The sequence below is a fragment of the Hylobates moloch genome, unplaced genomic scaffold (genome assembly GCF_009828535.3).
Source record: "Hylobates moloch isolate HMO894 unplaced genomic scaffold, HMol_V3 SCAFFOLD_22, whole genome shotgun sequence".
Classification (NCBI taxonomy): Eukaryota; Metazoa; Chordata; class Mammalia; order Primates; family Hylobatidae; genus Hylobates; species Hylobates moloch.
In genome coordinates this window covers 43,770,881-43,791,139 of record NW_026652297.1, presented here as the reverse complement: position 1 = coordinate 43,791,139, position 20,259 = coordinate 43,770,881, and the positions used below count along the sequence as shown (strand labels likewise).

Sequence of the window (20,259 nt, the reverse complement as noted above, 5' to 3'; positions counted from 1 at the left end):
GCAAGCTCCATAGAATACAAGATTGCATTCATGCAAGAGCATAAATTTTTGTCTGTTTTGTTCACTGCCATATCCCCAATACCTAAATGGTGCCTAGCACACAATAGTAACTCAATAAGTACTTTTGAACAAGTTAATTACATTCACTGTTGAATGAGCAAAATCCAGTTCAATATGCACTGACCATATCACTTCTCCAAATATTAACCAAAGCATAAAAATGACAGTTATCTATGACGATCTCAAGTATTAATGAGGGAAGTACTAAATGAAGATACTATCAGAGACACAAAAAAGTAGAAAACACAGTCCCTAGGCTGAAAGTCTACCACTGACTGAAGAAAAGGAGGAAAACAGGTGGCTCATGCCAGTAATCCCAGCACTCTAGGAGGCTGAAGCAGGTGGATCACTTGAAGCCAAGAGTTCGAGACCAGCCTGGCCAACATGGCAAAACCCCATCTCTACTAAAGATACAAAATTAGCTGGGCATGGTGGCACATGCCTGTAGTCCCAGCTACTCAGGAGGCAGAGGCACGAGAATCACTTGAACCCAGGAGGCGGAGGCTGCAGTGAGCCAAGATCGCACCCAAACAGGGATTAACTGATTAACTCTATCCTAAGACAAAACATAATCAAATGGTAGCCTGTCCAGTTCAAACCAAAAACAAGTAAAATGTATAAATTCATCTACAGAGGAGATCTTAGAGTCATTTACTCCTCAGTTGGAGAGATGTAAATGGAGTTGAGTGACCAACCCAACTAGTACGTGGTGGTACTCACAGGGAGGACCAAAACTAAAAGTTCCTGATCCTCAACTCCACTGTTCTTTTTACAATGCCCACTCCCTAAAAAACAGGCAAGCTGCCTTACATTTCTGAGTGTATCAGCAATTCAGCTATTAATACAATTCATAATAAGCTAAGTTCTATGTGTTATTACCTGCCATTGTTAAATTATAATAAAATTTAATTATACTTCTATAAAGTTGAAGGACTTATAAAATTAAAGTCCAAATAGATTATTTCTGAACAAACTTTACAAAAGAATAGTAGAAAAAATAATTTCTGTGCACTGGTTACCCCATTTACAGCACAGTAGGTTTCTTCCAATATGAAAATAAAACTTGTATTTTAGTAAATATTCTCTAACATAAAATATATGCATTTAACACATTATCACTCTCCACCATCAGTGAAGATATAGTATAAAGTGTTCTAGCTATCACAAACTGAGTGAGGTTATATAATTATAATAAGAATTATAATTCTTATTATAATAAAATCACTGTGACCATTGCCTGTCAGTTAAAATGTATATAATCAGCAGCCTACCCTAGTGATAGAATTCTGTTTAACTATTCTATTCTGTTATGTTTCTAGTTGATCATATTGTCTTTAGAAAAAAAAAAAAAGATACTGGCTGGGCTTGGTGGCTCACACCTGTAATCCCAGCACTTTGCAAGGCCGAGGCAGGCGAATGACCTGAGGTCAGGACTTTGAGATCAGCCTGGCCAACGTGGTGAAACCCTGTCTCTACTAAAAAATACCAAAAAATTAGCCAGACATAGTGGCACACGCCTGTAGTCCCAGCTACTCAGAAGGCTGAGGCAGGAGAATCACTTGAACCCAGAAGGTGGAGGTTGCAGTGAGCCAAGATCGCACCACTGCACACTCCAGCCTGGGCGACAGAGCAAGACTCCATCTCAAAAAAAAAAAAAGGATATTAAGGCTCAATATGTTGCTTTTACTAGCATTAACATCCAGTGGACATCAGTACCATATGGTGCTATGCTAAGTAACAGCCAAGTAATAACTCACTGAACTGATCACTGCTACAAATAACACCTTTGTGCTAAAACAGAAAAGAAAAAAATTAACCACATATTATTTCTCAAGATATAACTTACTTGTTTTGAATTGGGCCTAGGGGCTTCTCTTCGTTCTCTAGTTAATCTCCAAGGAGTTATAATCTCATAAGAAGAAAGATGTGAGGTCTGTTGAAAGCCTACAGAAAAGTCAAAAACAAATACAATAAGTGAAACTGAAAAACTACGTGGGAACACAATATAATGAAAAATCAAAACGTTCAAATCACAGAAAAATCACCTGACATTCCCATATTACATTCCCATATTACAATATGCATATAATAAAAGTACTTTTATATAAAGTTGTATTAATACATGAAAATAGCAATGCATTAGGTAAGTATGAGGGAGGAAAATGTATTTTCTTAAAAAAGAATATCAGTCTTTATCCAAACATTATAAATATACATAGCAATCATTTCAAACATTTTTAGCTATAAACCCTAACCCTTTTTTCTCAAAAGAAATCTTAAGGTATAAACACAAGAAGAAAGAAAAGAACTGGTTTGGTGGGGAAATGGGGGAAAGGTATCCTAGAGTCTAGCACCCTTCACTCATCTCCCATTCCTCCCCCTCACCCAGCATGAATAACATCACCTCAGATGATACTACTAAATACTTACTGCTATAGTTTGTATGTTTGACTTCTCCAAATCTCACGCTGAAATTTAACCCCCAGTGTGCTAGTGTTGGGAGGTGGGGTGTAGTAACAGGTGTTGGGGTCATGGAAGTGGATCCCTCATGAACAGAGTAATGCCATCCCTGAGGGGCCAGGGTAGGAGAAGGAGTTCTTGTTCTACTAGTTCCCTCAAGAGCTGGTTGTTAAAAAGAGCCTCTCTCCCCCATCTCTCTTGCTTCCTCTCTCGCCTTGTGACCTCTGTACCAGGCAGCTCCCCTTCCCCTTCTACCATGAATGGAAGCAGCCTAAAGTCCTCACCAGAAGCAGATGCCTGTGCCATGCTTCCTGTACAGCCTGCAGTGAATCAAATAAATCTCTTTTCTTTATAAATTACCCAGTCTCAGGTACTCCTTTATAGCAACACGGACTAAGACACTTATTAAATGGACAAGGACTGTAAGGGGAAAAAGGTACTTTTAATATCTGATGGGTTAACTCTAACAAATATATACTCAACAATGTAGCTACGCTCTCAAATTATAGCCATTAATCCATCACAAAAACACAAACTTTATGCAAAATTTCTTAACAGTTAAGAACTCCGAAAGTCATGCAGACTTACTCCCATTTCCAATTCTGTTCAGTCTATCAGCGTGGAATCATGATGTCTTAAGCAGGGCTTGGGTTCTAAAGTCATCACTTGAATCGAAATTGAGTATAATCAAAATTGCCAGTACAAATCTCTTAGGAAGACACACCATGTGGGAGTCCAATACATAGTCTCTCGATAAGTCCAACACAACCTCTTTTTCTTCCAGCATTATTACCAATGGCTTAGGCCTTACTAACCTCACCTCTAGATGACTATGATACCTTTTTACCTGGTCTCCCTACTCTCATACTCACCTCCTTTGATCCAATCTATATGTTCATTCACTCATGAGTTTCCTAATACCCCTCAGATTTCTCAAATATAGATTAAGATGAATTATTTACATCTAACTTTTTCCAGGATAACATTGTATATAAAATATTTATAAATTTGTCTGGTTTGGGATTAAAAAGATACAAACAGCTGCAAACAAGAAACCATAAATTATATCATACCCAATATAATGCATGTATAAACAGCTTTTAAACTCTTTACCCATCATTCTCAGTAAACTATCGCAAGGACAAAAAAACAAACAGCGCATGTTCTCACTCATAGGTGGGAATTGAACAATGAGAACTCATGGACACAGGAAGGGGAACATCACACTCCGGGGACTGTTGTGGGGTGGGTGGAGCGGGGAGGGATAGCATTAGGAGATATACCTAATGCTAAATGACGAGTTAATGGTGCAGCAAAACAACATGGCACATGGATACATATGTAACAAACCTGCACGTTGTGCACATGTACCCTAAAACCTAAAGTATAATAATAAAAAAAAAAACTCTTTACCCATCAATCCCTTACATTTCTGTAAGAATCTGTTTTCTTTTGCACAGGACACAACTGGAGAAACTGGTTATTTTACCAAGTTTTGACTGGAATGTTGTGCTTTCCTTTAAGGAATCAAATTTGATTTACAGAACTGATAAAAGCCCCTTGAGAAAACTGGTCACGTACCTTGTCTACACAGTCCCTGTATGAGGTTCCTGATCTGTTGTAAATAAAGAATGTCACTATCTACAGTCCCAGGTGTGTCAAGTTATCTTGGGACCTCAAAAGCAGAGGAATTTACCCAACTCATACCTGTGTTTAACTGTGCAAACCCATGGCTGAGCTCTGCTTTAAAAAACACCTCAGCTGAGATTCCTTATGGAACAAAGTTCCATCAAAGCCAATTAAAAAGTGCCTATGTGGCAAATAATTATTCTTACTGCACTTATTTCAAACAATCAGGCCAAGTATAATAAGACTAAAGCTTATTGTGCTAACCGTCATATCCTATCAGTCCTATCATGATTTGTTTTTAATGAAAATGGGGGACAGGAAAGAGAAAAATTATGTTTCAAGAACTATGGTACACCTTAGTCTCATCAGTTGTTTTTGAGTTTTTCCCTGCAATTTGGACTGACTCTGCTTATTTCAGTGAACCAATCAGTGATCTCTAACTGCAGCTCAGAAGAAACAAGAGGGATGGCTAATGTTAACATCTGGATCAGTATTCTAATTCTGGGCATATTTTGGAATCAGTTAATAACCCTGTATCAGCTTGGTTCCAACAATTGCCCAGTTCATGGAACACCTTTCTATTTAGTTTACTTGGAATAATTTTACTTATTTTGCTTTACTGTCATGAAATATATTGCTATTGTAATCTTTGTGTAGGAATGCAGGATAAGCTTACTGAATGTTTTCTTAAATTGAACACTTATTAATTATTAATCTTATTAATCTTCTAGATATCACCTTTTGTGTTGTGAACTCAACAGAACTCAGAGTTGTGAACGGCCCTCAGCAAACTGACGTCGTGTGACTGAGCTCCTCTCTACCCTGGGTACAAGATACCCTATAGTTAGGCAGGAATATGATTGCCCCTATTCAGCCTGAAGAAGTCACAGAAGATAGATCTTTGTCCCTCTGCAATCCTTAGGATTAAGGTTCCCATGTAAAAGGACGAGGGAAAATATGTCAGCAGCACTCAAACCAGACTGACTCCAACTTGAATGGAGGCTGGGTAAAATAAGGCTGAGACCTACTGGGCTGCATTCCCAGAAGGTTAGGCATTCTTAGTCACAGAATGAGATAGGAGGTCAGTACAAGATACAAGTCACAGAGACTTTGCTGATAAAACAGTTTGCGGTAAAGAAGCCAGCTAAAACCCACCAAAACCAAGACTGCGAGGAAAGTGACCTCTGGTCGTCCTCACTGCTCATTATATGCTACTTATAATACATTGGCATGCTAAGAGACACTCCCACCAGCACCATGACGGTTTACAAATGCCATGGCAATGCCCAGAAGTTACCTTATATGTTCTAAAAATCCTTGCCCCTTTCCCGGAAAACTCATGAATAATCCACCCCTTGTTTGGCATATAATCAAGAAGTAACTATCGGTATACTCAGCTGAGCAGCCCATGCCACTGTTCTGCTTGTGGAGTAGCCATTCTTTTATTCCTTTACTTTCTTAATAAACATGCTTTCACTTTAAAAAAAAAATTCTCTTTAAGTAAATCATTACAGACAAGATTATATATGCTTGCCAGGCATGGTGGCTCAACCCTGTAATCCCAGCACTTTGAGAGGCCAAGGCAGGATGATCACTTGGCCCAGGAGCTCAAGACCAGCCTGAGCAACAGAGCAAGACCCTGTCTCTTCAAAAAAATTTAAAAATTAGTGGGGTATGGTGGCACATGCCTGTGGTCCCAGCTACTCAGGAGGCTAAAGTGGAAGGATCACCTGAGCCTGGGAGATCAAGGCTGCAGTGAGCCATGATTATGCAACTGCACTCCAGCCTGAGCAACAGAGGGAGACACTGCCAAAAAAAAAAGAAAGAAAGAAAGAATACATATGCTGATAGACACAGACAACTGTTACACTAGAAACTAAACAATATAGAACCAAACTGAAGTTTTTTCATTACAACTCAGAAGCAAACATAACAGAGAAAAAGAAATGCCTCCAAAAATAAAGCATCTGTAATTCTTATGGGCAGGCAGGCATTTAAAGAGCTTTCATTTTGAAACAGGTTCAGTTACTTCATAGGCAAAGTTAGTTTACTTTACTTATAGTTTCAGGCCAAGACTAGAAACCAAGTCTTCTGTCTTCTATGAATCTTTTACCGAGACTGCCAATGAAGCAAAATAAAAGCTAAATATAGGAAGATTATACGTAACTTTCTTTCCTTCTTTTCCATTTTAAACACAATTCTCATTTGAAAAGCAAAATGCCGTAACTAATCATTTATATTTAAAAGGCTTTCAAAATTATAGCACCCTGAAATAATTTCTGTATGTAAGAGCTGTTATTCTGATATTGACATCTTGCTTCTAAAATCCAAGCAACCACTTTCTGAATTAAAGCCATGTCATAAAAAGTTCCAAAACATCATAACAAATGCACATACTGGGGGAATGCCATCAAAAAATATATACTAATTGTATGAAAATCCTCCTTCCTATGTTTTTTTCCCAAAATTCCTTTCTTATCTCTAGGTCAGGTTTTTTTCTTTTTTCCTGTTCATATCCTGCATAGATTTTCCCCAAGTTCCCTTTAGTTGTTTTTTTTTTTTTTTAATTTCAAATAGTAGCAGTTTCTCATGGGAACCAAAATAACATTTTTCCACGTTAACATAAAAAAAGAGATTTAACATTATTTGTATAAACCTTCAACCTGTAAGGGGGCTGTCCTGTGTACTGTGGAATGTTTTGCAGCATGCCTGGCCTCCACCCACTAGATGCCAATAGCATCCCCCAGTTGTGACAGCTAAAAGTTTCAGGCCAAGACTAGAAACCAAGTCTTCTGCCTTCTATGAATTTTTTACCCAGACTGCCAATGAAGTAAAATAAAAGCTAAATATAGGAAAATTACATATAACTTTCTTTCCTTCTTTTGCATTTTAAACACAATTCTCATTTTGAAAACCAAAATGCTACAATTAATCATTTATTTTATCAAGAGTTTGAGACCAGCCTGACCAACATGGTAAAACCCTGTCTCTACAAAATATGCAAAATTAGCCAGGCCTGGTGGTGCTCGCCTGTTGTCCCAGCTACTCGGGAGGCTGAGGCACGAGACCACTTGAGCCCAGGACGGGGAGGTTGCAGTCAGCTGAGATTGCACCACTGCACTCCAGCCTGGGTGACGGAGGGAGACTACGTCTAAAAAAAAAGAAAAAAAGAAAACAGCCTGAAGAGAAAACGTGAACCAATGAAACATGAAACTTAACATGTCTAATCTTAAAGAAAGGAAAAGGTGTTAGTTGCACTTCTTTCTTTCTCTAACTCCGTAGATCTTTCTATACACTGTAGTGTGTTTTAGAGGAAGTCTGAGCACGCTTTTCATAACAGTAATCATAGTACAGGGAAGTGAGTTAAAAGAATTCTACCTAATTGTGGCTGGACACGGTGGCTCAAGCCTGTAATCCCAGCAATTTGGGAGGCCGAGGCGGGCAGATCACAAGGTCAGGAGTTCCAGACCAGCCTGGCCAATATGGTGAAACCCCGTCTTTACTAAAAAAAAATACAAAAATTAGCCAGGCATGGTGGTGCGTGCCTGTAGTCCCAGCTACTCGGGAGGCTGAAGCTACTCGGGAGGCTGAAGCAGAAGAATCGCTCGAACCTGGGAGGTGGAGGTTGCAGTGACCCCAGATTGTGCCACTGCACTCTAGTCTGGGCAACAGAGTGAGATTCTGTCTCAAAAAAAAAAAGGATTCTACCTAATTGCAAAGCAAACAAATGTGAACTCCAAACCATGGGCTTCTCTCATTTTTTTCCTGCCTACTACATAAACAAACAGCCACTTTTAAGTACTTCCACTGTAGAAAATAAAAATAAACCTGGCCTCCACATTCAGGATAAATAAGATAATTCTGTTTCCAAAGTATTTCTTGTAGAGAAATTGTTTCAATTAGATCTACAAAGCACTGTTATTTCCAGCCATATAATAGGTTGGTGCAAAAGTAATTGCAGTTTTTGCCTTTTTATCATTCTAGTATTCACCAGGTCAATTCCAGATAAATACATACCATACATTAATAACTACCTTTGGGCTGGGCGTGGTGGCTCACGCCTGTAATCTCAGCACTTTGGGAGGCCAAGGCAGGTGGATCACGAGGTCAGGAGTTCAAGACCAGCCTTGACAACATGGTGAAACCCTGTCTTTACTAAAAATACAAAAATTAGCCAGGTGTAGTGGCGCACGCACCTGTAATCCCAGCTACTCAGGAGGCTGAGGCAGAAGGATCGCTTGAACCCGGGAGGCAGAGGTTGGAGTGAGCCGAGATCGAGCCATTGCACTCCAGTCTGGGCGACAGAGCGAGACTCTATCTCAAAAAAAAAAAAAAAAACTACCTTCAAACATACTTAATTATAATTTCTACTGCTATGTCTACACTCTTACTTTTTGTAGTGTTACACTTTTCTTAAATATTTACCCATCTTTACATTTAAAAAGAAATGGCTTCTGTTGTTTGTTTAAGTGTCCCTTTGGGAAAAACACCACCCATTTCTAAGATTTAATACCCTAGACAATTTACGTTCCTCCAGCAAAGAATTTAAGTTCTTTGAGATCAAGGACGGTATCTTATTCATCATGTATTTCCTGCACTGGTACAGTACATATTCAATAAAATATGTGTTGAATAAATAACCTCTTCTGATTGTTATAGCTAAACAAACATAGTTCTGATAGTTGTAATTATCACATATGACTTAAAGTGAACCTTACTTTTTATGATTAACATCTTTTGTATCAACTTTTCTACAAATCTACATAGCCTACACATTTGTCATTTTGATAGCAAAATCATATTTCATTGTACTGCTATCCACAGACTGCTTAATCATTTCTCTTAAGCGGCTGGGATGGGAGGTTAGGCCCAAGATACCTTCACAACAGGATTCTAAGCCTTTCAATAAGACTGATCAGAATCAGGCTCTCCTGGGGTCTACTCATATGAAGATTCTACACTACTAGAGGGAAGAGGTTAAAATCATCCTAAAATGAATTAAATCATGAAAAATCTCATTAAAAGAATAATTCATCAAAGGGAATGTCCCATTTGTGTGGGAATGAGTTCTGCCCTACAATATAACACGTCTAGGGGTGATATCATTTTCTTTTCTTCCAATAAGGTTTAGTAACCCAATACTTACATTACCATAAACATAAATAAATACAAACAGTAATGCATATTTTAAAACGGACCAAGTTAATTTCTAAGGTTCCCTAGCTCACTCTTAAAAGACGAGATTTAAGGCCAGACATGGTGGTTCACACCTGTAATCCCAGCACTTTGGGAGGCTGATGCAGGAGGAACGCTTGAGCCCAGGAGTTCCAGACGAGCCTGGGCAACAGAGCAAGACTTCCTCTCCACACACAAAAAAAATTTTTAATTAGCCAAGCATGGTGACGCACCCCTGCAGTCCCAGCTACTCAGGAGGCTTAGGCAGCAGGATTGCTTCAGCCCAGGAATTCGAGGTTACAGTGATCTATGACTGTTCCACTGCACTCCAGCCTGGGCAACAGAGCAAGACCGTCTCTCAGAAAGAAAAAAAAAAAGACGTGACTCAAGCAGTGTCCCACATATGATCACGTAGGGAAAATAATCTGATTAAAATAACAACATGAAATGGAAAATAAACTACAATAATCTCTCAATATACACACAACATTGTGCTATCCAACTTTAGTTGGGTCCACATTAGACCCATTCAAAGACTGTGAGAGAGGCCGGGCGCTGTGGCTCATGCCTGTAGTCCCAGCACTTTGGGAGGCTGAGGTGGGCGGATCACGAGGTCAGGAAGTCGAGACCATCCTGGCTAACACCGTGAAACTCTATCTCTACTAAAAATACAAAAAATTAGCCAGGCATAAGGCTGAGGCAGGAGAATTGCTTGAACTCGGGAGGTGAAGGTTGCAGTGGGCCGAGATCGTGCCACTGCACTCCAGCCTGGGCGACAGAGTGAGACTCCGTCTCAAAAAAAAAAAAAAAAAAAAAAAGACCGTGAGGGATTAGCTACTGAGATACCAAAAGGACTGCATTCATTTATGAGGCAGTTCCATAGCGCTGACTCAAAAGGATGGCATGACTCCAAGCCTCCAGTATATGTTACGTATCAAAGAGGAAAAAGAAATATGAGGCTATGTCATATGTTTGAGCTTGTGGATATTCCCAAGAAAAAGCTTCCAGTTACTTAGAGCTTGCATCTTTTGGGGGATTCCACAATAAATTCTATTATAAACCAGGATTTTTTACAAAGAGCAAATATAAATTTGGTAAGTTAAAGCTTCAAGTGCTTTTTGAAAACTGTCTTGGAAACTGGGAACTAGGTTTGTACATATTTTAATTATATATGCTTTCTTTTTTACTTAAAAGGTTGAAAACCACCAAATCATCCTTAAATGTAAAAGGCTACATTCTCCTATCAGCACAAACACAAATATATCAAATTCAAATATTTTGCTGGCATCTGAAAACGAGATTAGTATGGACCTAAGTTCTTACTACACAAATCATTTTACAGTGACTCACCATGAGTAAGCTTTCAAAGTCATTTTCTTTAGAATGCCAGTCTTTGTTTAAAGAAAAAATTCTAAATCTGTTCATCATAATTACTACCTTAGAAAATCAGAAGAGGTTTCATACCTGATTCCCCTTGTTATTTTTTACAATGACACAGTTACCTTTGTCAGTTTAAAAACAAACAAAAGAAAAGTTTACTGAAAGTCAGCTGTTTGGAAATTATACTGCATTTCCTCATTGAGACAATGTTATAAATGGTAGTAAAAATCCTATAAAACCTACTTAACTCCTAATGTAACTGAGGTGTGCCTGGTACCTCAAATTCCTCTTTCAATCCTGGAAAACGTTTCAGTGCACCTTTTAAACATCTTATACTGCAAAAATGTGGTCAGCTGATTTTGTATGAACGTTCCCCGACAGAAACAAGAGTTGACTCACTGCACACTATTACAAAAGCCTCTTAACCAGTGTCCCAGCCTCTAGTCTCTCCCTCCTAGATTCTATCCTCCACCGTGTTGCCCGTTTTCTTAACAGAAAATGAGATTAGGTCGCACCCCTACTTAAAACCTCCACTGCCCAAAGAACTTCCTACGGGGTGAAGTCCAAACCCCTTAGTTCAGCACAGAAGACTCTTCACAACTGGTAACAACCTACCTTAGTTTGAGCTTCCATCCCTCCCTTTTATAGTCTGCATGAAGACATATTGACATTTTTATCATTTCCTAAAAAGTCATGTTCTTTCATACGCCCCCCGCCCCACCATACTCTTGCAAAAACTTTCCTCTGCTTAGAATGTATTCCTACTATTCTACTCGAAAAATCACCGATGTAACCCAGTTCAAACATTATTTTCTCTAAAAATCCTTCCCCAACATCTCTCAGATGCGCTTAGCATATTTAGTCACCTTCTGCCCCTCTACAAGCAACTGTGTGGTGTTTATGGGAGTTCCATAAACGGTGGCTAAACTTTGAAGAGGCATACCCATGCCGAAGTGAGGAGCTGGCCAAAACCAGTTAAAGACCATCAGGATATTCCATTCATCTAATGCAGGTCGGTAATGACTGACATTTATATTAACATTTAAAAATACAGTCTTATTTACATTTACAAACACACAAAAAATCACAGATTAATAGAACTCCGAATGTATAATCGTCTTCACCTTAAACATCGGTGAACGTTAACCATCTAGAATACCACCGGAAAAGTAGTTTGAACCAGAAGAAATTTGGCAACTTCCCATTCAAAACATTTTCAGAGTTTCAACATTTCTACACCAGGGCAAATTTACTTAATTTCAAATGAAGCAGCCAAAGATAAGAAAAACCAGTAATTAGTTTCCTGAAGGTCAACAGTCCTGCGTTGAAATCTTCTATCATCATCTTTGAATAACTTTCAATCAATGATTTAGTAAAAACTCCCATTCTCCATCATCCTCTTGATAGAGAAAATACAGCCATGCAAATAATTATCTCATACAAAATCCAAAATAAACAACTTGTTTCCAGAAAGACGCCAGCGTGCTGACAATTTGCTTCCACTATGTTTGGGCATCTCCAATACAAGTATCTTACACAGCCAAGGGCAGTTTCACAATTCAAAAACGATTTCACACAAATGATTTAATTCCTACAATAATCCTGTGAGTTCAAAAGAGCAGGGATTATCTGTCCGGATTTAACACAGTACGAACCCAATAAAAACACAGATTTTTTTAAGAATGGTTTGGCTATAGAAAGGTAGCACATCGTTTACAAAATATTCTTACTACAAAAATGACCTAAGAGAAATGAGCGTCCTCCCACCCACCTTTATTCCACCACTAAACTTAGCTGTGTTGACCCAAGGATACCATGAACGTCAAAATTTCAAATTATAACCTGCAGCAAAAGTTTCATCTCTCAGTCTCTTTCGAAGCGACATTAACTCCACGAGCGAAAGCCAGCTCCCTCCCTGCAGGCGTTTGGAGGACTGAACGCCCGCGGGCGCGCCCAGCCTGCAGGGCTCCGGCCCGCCGAGGTCAGCGCCCGCCCCAGCGCGGGTTTCGGGGCGTCTGGGGGACCCGGCTTCGCGCGAGGCGGCGGGGGATGGGGGGACGCTGGGAACGGCTCCACCGAACAGGACACGGAGGAAGCGGTGCCGGGCAGAGGACCCGGGCCCAGAAGGGCTTGGGGCGCCAAACCCCGTGCCTCGGGTGAGACCCCGGTCCGCACACACCTGGAGCGGCCGCGCCCCCCGACCCCGGGTCCGATCCCCAGGCCGGGCCCCTCCACTCCCAGGCACCACAGGTTCACTCCGAGCGCCCCGTCCCTAGGAAGCAGCCGTCCCAACGGACCCGGGGGGCGGACACACACCTGGCCGCGCCGCACCGAGAACTGGGCCCACCAGGCCAAGCAACAGCAACCACCGGACGCGAAGGGTCCCCGAGGGCAAGCCCGCGCCAGACCCCATCTCGGCCGATTCCGCAGGTTCCTCTCAGCACTCGGTCGCCTCCACCTCCGCCTCTTCCATCATTTTCCAACCCTGCCGGGGCCCCAAGGCTGGCCGGGAAGCGCACGCGCCCGTGGACGAGCACGCGCGCGGCACTGACGCAACTGAGCCCTTGGTCCGAGCTCGCTCCCGACATCGCCTAGCTGCGCTGACGTAGGGAAAAATCCAGTCCCCGGCGCGAGAATAGGATTTCTAAACCAGCGGTGGCAAACGGCACTAGTCGGCCCACCAGTCATATCCGCCCCGCCCCGTCGGCTGCCGGGCACGCCCACCTAGGGGTCGACGGATCCGATTGGAGGACGCATTCGGCGCAAAAGAAGGAGGAGCATGAGACCAGAAGAGGAATCGAGAAGCAGAAGCGGAGGGCGGTGCAGCCCCGCCCGTCTGCTCGACCTTTTCTGGTTGGTTGGTGGAGGTGGGCGGAGCGCCGAGCTGCGCGTCCATTGGCTGTTTGGCGGGACTACGTGGGCGGGGCTACGCGGAAAGGCCTGACCACGCAGTGATTGGGTCCGTGCTGCTGACCTGGGGCTGTGGTGGAGGCCGGGTCTCCGCTCCTGTGCCCGGGAAGATGGTGCTAGGTGGTTGCCCGGTTAGTTACTTACTTCTGTGCGGCCAGGCGGCTTTGCTGCTGGGGAATTTACTTCTGCTGCATTGTGTGTCTCGGAGCCACTCGCAAAATGCGACCGCTGAGCCTGAGCTCACATCCGCTGGCGCCGCCCAGCCGGAGGGCCCCGGGGGTGCTGCGAGCTGGGAATATGGCGACCCCCACTCTCCGGTCATCCTCTGCTCTTACCTGTAAGCTACCAGTGGTCGAGGCGGGTGGACGTGGAGGGTGTGCCAGGAATATATGGGTGTTAAGGGAAGGCAGGGTTGGGGGGACGCTGCATTTTTTCAGACCCTGCCCCTCTGAGGACCCAGTGGTCATTCAGGAGGCAAGTATCATGAACCAGGTTTCTCACAGCCCGTGCAGAGAAAACCCTTGTGTGTCAGTGACGGAGCCTTTGGGATCCAGAAAGAAAAACTGGGTGGGAGTAACGTCATGTAGCCTCTGGAAGAAGGGCATAAGGTTGTGCTTTCTTTGCCCTGCGCCCTTTAGCCCAAGGAGAGTATTAGTCGGTCGATTCGGTGCCAGTACTGACTAAGGCATAAATGGAGTAAATGACTTGTCTCTGCCTACAAGGCATTTTTTTAAAAAGCAATCAATATTCTTACCGTTGCAGAATCACGCCATTTTTTGACATCTCTTTTTGATCAAACAACAAAAGCCATTTGGGAAATGCAAACAGGACTGAGAATACTTTGGCTTAAATTTTGCCCCCAGAATCTTGTTGTTTGCCTACTGAAGAGATGAAACCATGGCAGAAGTAGAATCCTTATAGAAACAGGATCAGAAAACACCTCCCTTCTCCAACAAAAGGTTCATTTGGGTGGCTGTCCATTTGACCTGCTGTGCTTCAGTTTAATTGGCTTGGAAAGGGGTCAGCAGGGTGAAACTGAACCCCAGAAAACTTGGTGAAGAAATGTCTTTTGCCTATTTTGATTACGTGCATGCAAACAGCGATTTGCAAAGATGGTATGATGATGATCATGATCTTACTGGTGAATTACAGACCTGATGAATTTATAGAATGTGAAGACCCAGTGGATCATGTTGGAAATGCAACTGCATCCCAGGAACTTGGTTATGGTTGTCTCAAGGTGAGTATTTGTTTTGTTGTAAGAGCAAACTCTTCAATAACGAAATAGGAATGTCTGAATGCTATTACATAAAAGTGTAAGAGGTACAAAGTTTTTTGAAGAATTTCCTCAGAAAGACTGTTACTGGAAATTTCCAGCATGGCCAGGGTCAGTGACTGAACAAGATATTTGGTTTCCTTATGAAGGAGCAATCTCTGTGCCAAAACCAACCTGTCTTTGGTTCCTTTGGCCACTGACAGATTTTGAAACTAAAATGTCACCCCTGACTCTCCTTCAAGGCATGCACCTTCCCTGAAAGAGCAAAAGAAAGTCTGTGCACTTTGCAACACTGGTGATGGATTGGGCAGTATCTTTGTTACACATGCATTTGGGGCAGAGCTTTTCTTGCCAATGACATTTCTTTTCTCCAGGCAAACAGGTTCCACCATGTCCTTAGGAGATAGATAGAGTCTATCAGTATATGTCTTTGTAGGACATTAAAGCATTCCAGCGGAAGTCATTGGTTAACAGTGGCTTCTTGGAATGGAAAAAAGCTATTAAGTTTTATTAGTAATATCCCTAAAGCTGAGTGTACAGTTACTAATCAGTCTCTAAAAATAACCAATGAAGTTCATGTATCTTCTCCCCACCATGGACTCACCATCCTATTATGCCACATAATGCAAGTAAAGATTTGGTCAGGTGTTAAGAGAATGATGGGAAGGCATTTTTTGTACTAAATCAGACACAGAGGAATAAACCTGACAGTAATAAGACTAAAAGGGCAACTCTTACTGAAATCATGTATAGATAAATATTTTTTAAGACAATGAAATTTTACTCTGTTGATAATTATTGATTAAAGTTTGAGTTAATATTGTATAGAGATCACTTTTGCCCATTTTAATTAAAAATTGAGTTTATCCTGTAAGCATTCTTATTTCCCAGTCCCTTCCCTTTGAGGAACTCGCCAATGAAAATAGTAATAAGCACTGATATAAGGTACCAGTAAAAAATGAATATCTGTGATTTCTTGTCTAGAATTCAGTTAAGCAATGGTAAGAGGCCCAGTTCTGAAATTTTTGGCTGGAATTTAAACTTACAGATGTCCCATAGATATCAGGTAATACACATTTATGACCTAAATAAAGTCCTGAGTCAGATAATATCCTGAGTTCTTTCCTAATTCTATTCATTTTTAATAGATGTAAAAGAGACCTCTAATAGGCAGTGACTTTTTAAATACCCACTCCCAAATGCTCAGTTATATGCTGTTTTTCCTGTAAATATGGGATAAGTAAAGCATTGTGTTCATCTCTTCTAAATGGCCTTTAATGACATTGAGTGTGTTTGGGGATCTTTTTTACTATATTATTAAAGAAGCCAGTCATGAAGAAGAAAGCAGGAGTTTTTTTAAGACAGTGTACATTTAAGATGGACTCAGAAGTGTGTCACTAAATTCCTTGCCCTCGAGCACAGCTGTACCTCAACCTTGTTGGAATAATTGTAGTCCTGAGGCAGCTTTTATTCTTTCATTAGTGAATATAAAGATAGATATTTGTGTCACTTGCTCTGGTGAGTTGGTTTTGGTTTTGGTTGTTATTCCACAGTTCGGCGGTCAGGCCTACAACGACGTGGAACACACTTCAGTCCAGTGCCATGCCTTAGATGGAATTGAGTGTGCCAGTCCTAGGACCTTTCTACGAGAAAACAAACCTTGTATAAAGTAAGTGTTACTTTGATTGGAGTAGTTGGTACTTGGTTGGAGGTCGAGCCATTTTCCTTGTCTTTTTATTTATTTATTTTTTGTTTTAAGAGACAGGGTCTCACTCTGTTATCCAGGCTGGAGTGCAGTGGTGCAATCATGGCTTATCGCAGCCTGGACCTCCTGAGCTGAAGCAATCCTCCTGCCTCAGCCTCCCGAGTATCTGGGACAACAGGCACATGCCACTGTGCTCAGCTCATTGTTATTTTTTGATATGACTTTTTTTTTTTTTTTTTTTGAGACGGAGTCTCGCGCTCTCACCCAGGCTGGAGTGCAGTGGCGCGATCTCGGCTCACTGCAAGCTCCGCCTCCCAGGTTCACGCCATTCTCCTGTCTCAGCCTCTCCGAGTAGCTGGGACTACAGGCACCCGCCACCACGCCCGGCTAATGTTTTGTATTTTTAGTAGAGACGGGGTTTCACCGTGGTCTCGATCTCCTGACCTTGTGATCCGCCCGTCTCGGCCTCCCAAAGTGCTGGGATTACAAGCGTGAGCCACCGCGCCCGGCCTGATACGACTTTTTTTAAGCACCAAAGAGGGTCTGTGGCTACCATTGTGCATAATTTATTGACAGAAGCAATATGTTTATAGTAGAGAGGACTCTGGACTTAAGCCCAGAAGATGAATTTCTAACTGTCTCTTTCTCTAACTTGCTAAGTGCCTTTGGGCACTCAGTTTATCCCTCATCTACAGAATTTTGGGCCAGATGATCTAGCCCCAAAATTCCTATGATAGATATAATCTTGTGCAAATTGCCTTAGTATTTCAGGAATAAAGGTTTCATTATAAAAAGTATAGGCTCCACACTCTGAAAAACAGTTTATCATAAAGGTAAAGGATCAAGGTCATTCTGTAAATTCTGCTTGAAGGCACAGAATTGCCTTGTACAGTTTGCTAATGGAAAGAGTCTATGACTATGATTAGTAATATTAGAGTAACTGCAGCTGTGTCAGCACAGTGGATAAGGGCAGAGCCTTATGAAGAAGTCCTCGCTTTTCGCTGCCACAAAACAACAGGAAAGAGTGTATGGAGATCAAGTGTTCATTTAAGGACAGTGCTTCCTTAGAGAACTACACGCAGGAAGCCAGCTGAGTCTCAGGAAAAGAGCCTCTACAGAGGAGGATGGGAGCCCAGACTCCTACTGCTACCATGGTGCCTGTTGTGCAAATGTGCTTGATGACTTCTTGTCCAATCCAACTCTGCAAAAGTCGGTATTTGTTCTTAGAGATGCTCCATATCTTAGCAAGTATTCTGTTGAGACCCCCTACCAACTAGAGGTTCTTAGAGGAAAGTAAAGTAAAGGTGAAGAGGGTGTATTATAAAAAATGCGTATTTTTTTTTTTTGGAGATGGGGTCTTGTTCCGTTGCCCAGGCTGGAGTGTAGTGGCACAAATGGCTTACTGCAGCCTCAACCTCCTGGGCTCAAGCGAACCTCCTACCTCAGCCTCCTGAGTAACTAGGACTGCAGATGTGCTCCACCACACCTGGCTTTTTTTTTTTTTTGGTAGAAACAGGGTCTCGCTATGTTGCCTAGGTTGGCCTGGAGCGCCTGGGCTCAAGTGGTCCTCCCATCTTGGCCTCCCAAAGTGCTGGGATTATAGGCATGAGCCACCACCATGGTCAAAAAGTTTTTTAAATTATTGTACATTATGATGTTTGACATCTTAAAAACCTTTCTGGCTGTGAAGAGACTGCCCTTCCTGAAGCTAGTCACTTCTTAGAGATAGCAAAGGGCCCAACCAGCAGCATGCCTTTGATATGCATACTAGTCCAGAGACATATCTTCTGTTTCTGGCCTGTACACCCCAGGAAATAATATTCCTCTGCCTTAGTTTTCTCGGGGCCAAGTGCCAGGCAACCAGGGACCGCTCCTATACCTTAGAGCCTGCTGAGGTTATTCAAACTAGCCAATTCTAAACTATTTGCCCTGTCCTGTCTTGCCTTTCCTGCAGAAACCCCAATGAAGATAGTGGCCAAAAACCTTCCCCTCGCTTCTATCTTCCAACCACCCTGGTGTCTTTGCCAGGTAGCCCTGTGTAACATGATTTTACCCCTGTCTCTAGGACCTATGAGTATAATAAACTTTGGTTTTTCCTGATCCTCTCACCTCACTGACCATATCATAAAAGAAAACAAAATAGAGGGTAAAAGGCCACAGAGGGTCCACTGCACCATCTCATCACTTGTGTTAAATTCACTAATCCTTAAGGGTTTAAATTTTCGTGCAGTAAAACATCTTCCTTTTCATTCCTTTCACCTAGGTATACTGGACACTACTTCATAACCACTTTACTCTACTCCTTCTTCCTGGGATGTTTTGGTGTGGATCGATTCTGTTTGGGACACACTGGCACTGCAGTAGGGAAGCTGTTGACACTTGGAGGACTTGGGATTTGGTGGTTTGTTGACCTTATTTTGCTAATTACTGGAGGGCTGATGCCAAGTGATGGCAGCAACTGGTGCACTGTTTACTAAAAAGAGCTGCCATCATGGCCCAGGGAGGCAAGTGAAAGCTCTGTCTTCTGAATTCATCTCTACAGGCTCAAAACTCCTCTTTGATATCAGACCTGACGTTATTTTCCCTCTTTTGGAGGGCATTTGTTTGGTTAAGAAGGCTTCTTTGGACTTTGGAATTTCAACCCAGATTTTACCTTGCATATGGAATGACAAGCAAAAAGTGTTGTGGGAATCAAATTTCTTTCTTTCCTCGTGCACAAAACATAATGGATAGTGGCAAGTTTACAAGCTGTGGATGGGTTTCCATAGTCTTCCTTTCTGTACATTGCTATATCTTCAGTCCTTCAGAGCAAGTGGACCTAACAAGTTGAGCAAAATGAATATTTGTATCCACGTTCCTCTTGTGACCCTGAGTCTTCATGCAAGGAGATCTGAAGCTAAACAATGAAAATCTTCAGCAGAAGTAGAAACGGCCGTGGATTGTAATACACACTGAAATTCTGACTTTCTGAATTTAAATGCAGAATAAATTTTGCCAACTTGGAGTACTGTATGTGTATTTTCAGTAGGGGGCGTAAACTCAAAATTACATTTGTTTTGCAGAAACCTAGTCATTTGAAATGAGCCATCCTATTAAGCCCTCTTGTGTCTCCATTATGTTCCAGAGGCAGTATATGCAGTGCAATAATTTTATCATTCCACTTATGTTTTGAAAGCCAGCGGCATCAGATGTGTGAGTTGAGCTATTCCTCCTGGCAGAATTGTCCAATCTAAAAATCAGCATTTACCAGCCCATGCTAATAAAATTAACATTTCATACAAGTTTCTGTAAAACTATTCTTCGTGATTAGCTCTCCCTGTGGGCTGCAGCAGTCAGAAAGAGATACAGCCACACTTCTGCATTCCCAAATCACCAGGAATAAAAGGAAGTGTTCCAGATTGTAAGTAAGTGGCTTTAAAAACTCAGTTCTCATCCTTTGCAATCTAAGTTGAAAGAACTATTAAATATAAAATCAAAGGTGGGCAATGTGGCCAAGTCAATGGAAGAGCCTGTTACTCAGAATAATTTACAAATTCTAGAAACAAGGTAGAACTCACTCAGTTTACCTCGTAATAATTGAATTTAAGACCAAATATCACAGTTAAAATAACTTCCCTGGATACATTCTATCATTTTGTAGCTTTCCTAAGAATTTCTTGCTGTA

The 20,259-nt window shown here is 41.7% G+C and overlaps 2 protein-coding genes across 2 annotated transcripts in view; one reads left to right on the top strand and one right to left on the bottom strand.

Moving 5' to 3' along the window:
• Positions 1-13,284, bottom strand: part of ADAM9 (ADAM metallopeptidase domain 9) — a 110,782-nt gene extending 97,498 nt beyond the window's left edge. Inside the window, exons 1-2 of the mRNA XM_032144303.2 lie at positions 13,021-13,284; positions 1,907-2,004 (exon numbers count right to left, since the gene is read on the bottom strand). Of these exons, the coding sequence (XP_032000194.1) occupies positions 1,907-2,004; positions 13,021-13,117 (195 nt within the window). The 5' untranslated portion in view covers positions 13,118-13,284. The remainder of the gene's footprint in view (positions 1-1,906; positions 2,005-13,020) is intronic.
• A 357-nt stretch (positions 13,285-13,641) lies between these two features.
• TM2D2 (TM2 domain containing 2) lies at positions 13,642-19,876 on the top strand. The gene is made up of 4 exons (XM_032144302.2): positions 13,642-13,951; positions 14,767-14,854; positions 16,444-16,559; positions 18,859-19,876. The coding sequence occupies exons 1-4, from the start codon at positions 13,725-13,727 to the stop codon at positions 19,070-19,072; spliced, it is 645 nt and encodes a 214-aa protein (XP_032000193.1). The 5' UTR covers positions 13,642-13,724; the 3' UTR covers positions 19,073-19,876.
• The last annotated feature ends 383 nt before the right edge of the window (positions 19,877-20,259 follow it).

Bases quoted from the DNA above. Each gene is read 5' to 3' on its own strand.
- TM2D2 (XM_032144302.2), top strand. From the start codon at position 13,725: ATGGTGCTAGGTGGTTGCCCGGTTAGTTACTTACTTCTGTGCGGCCAG. The intron at 14,855-16,443 runs GTGAGTATTTGT...GTTATTCCACAG, and splicing joins TTGGTTATGGTTGTCTCAAG to TTCGGCGGTCAGGCCTACAA. The intron at 16,560-18,858 runs GTAAGTGTTACT...CCTTTCACCTAG, and splicing joins GAAAACAAACCTTGTATAAA to GTATACTGGACACTACTTCA.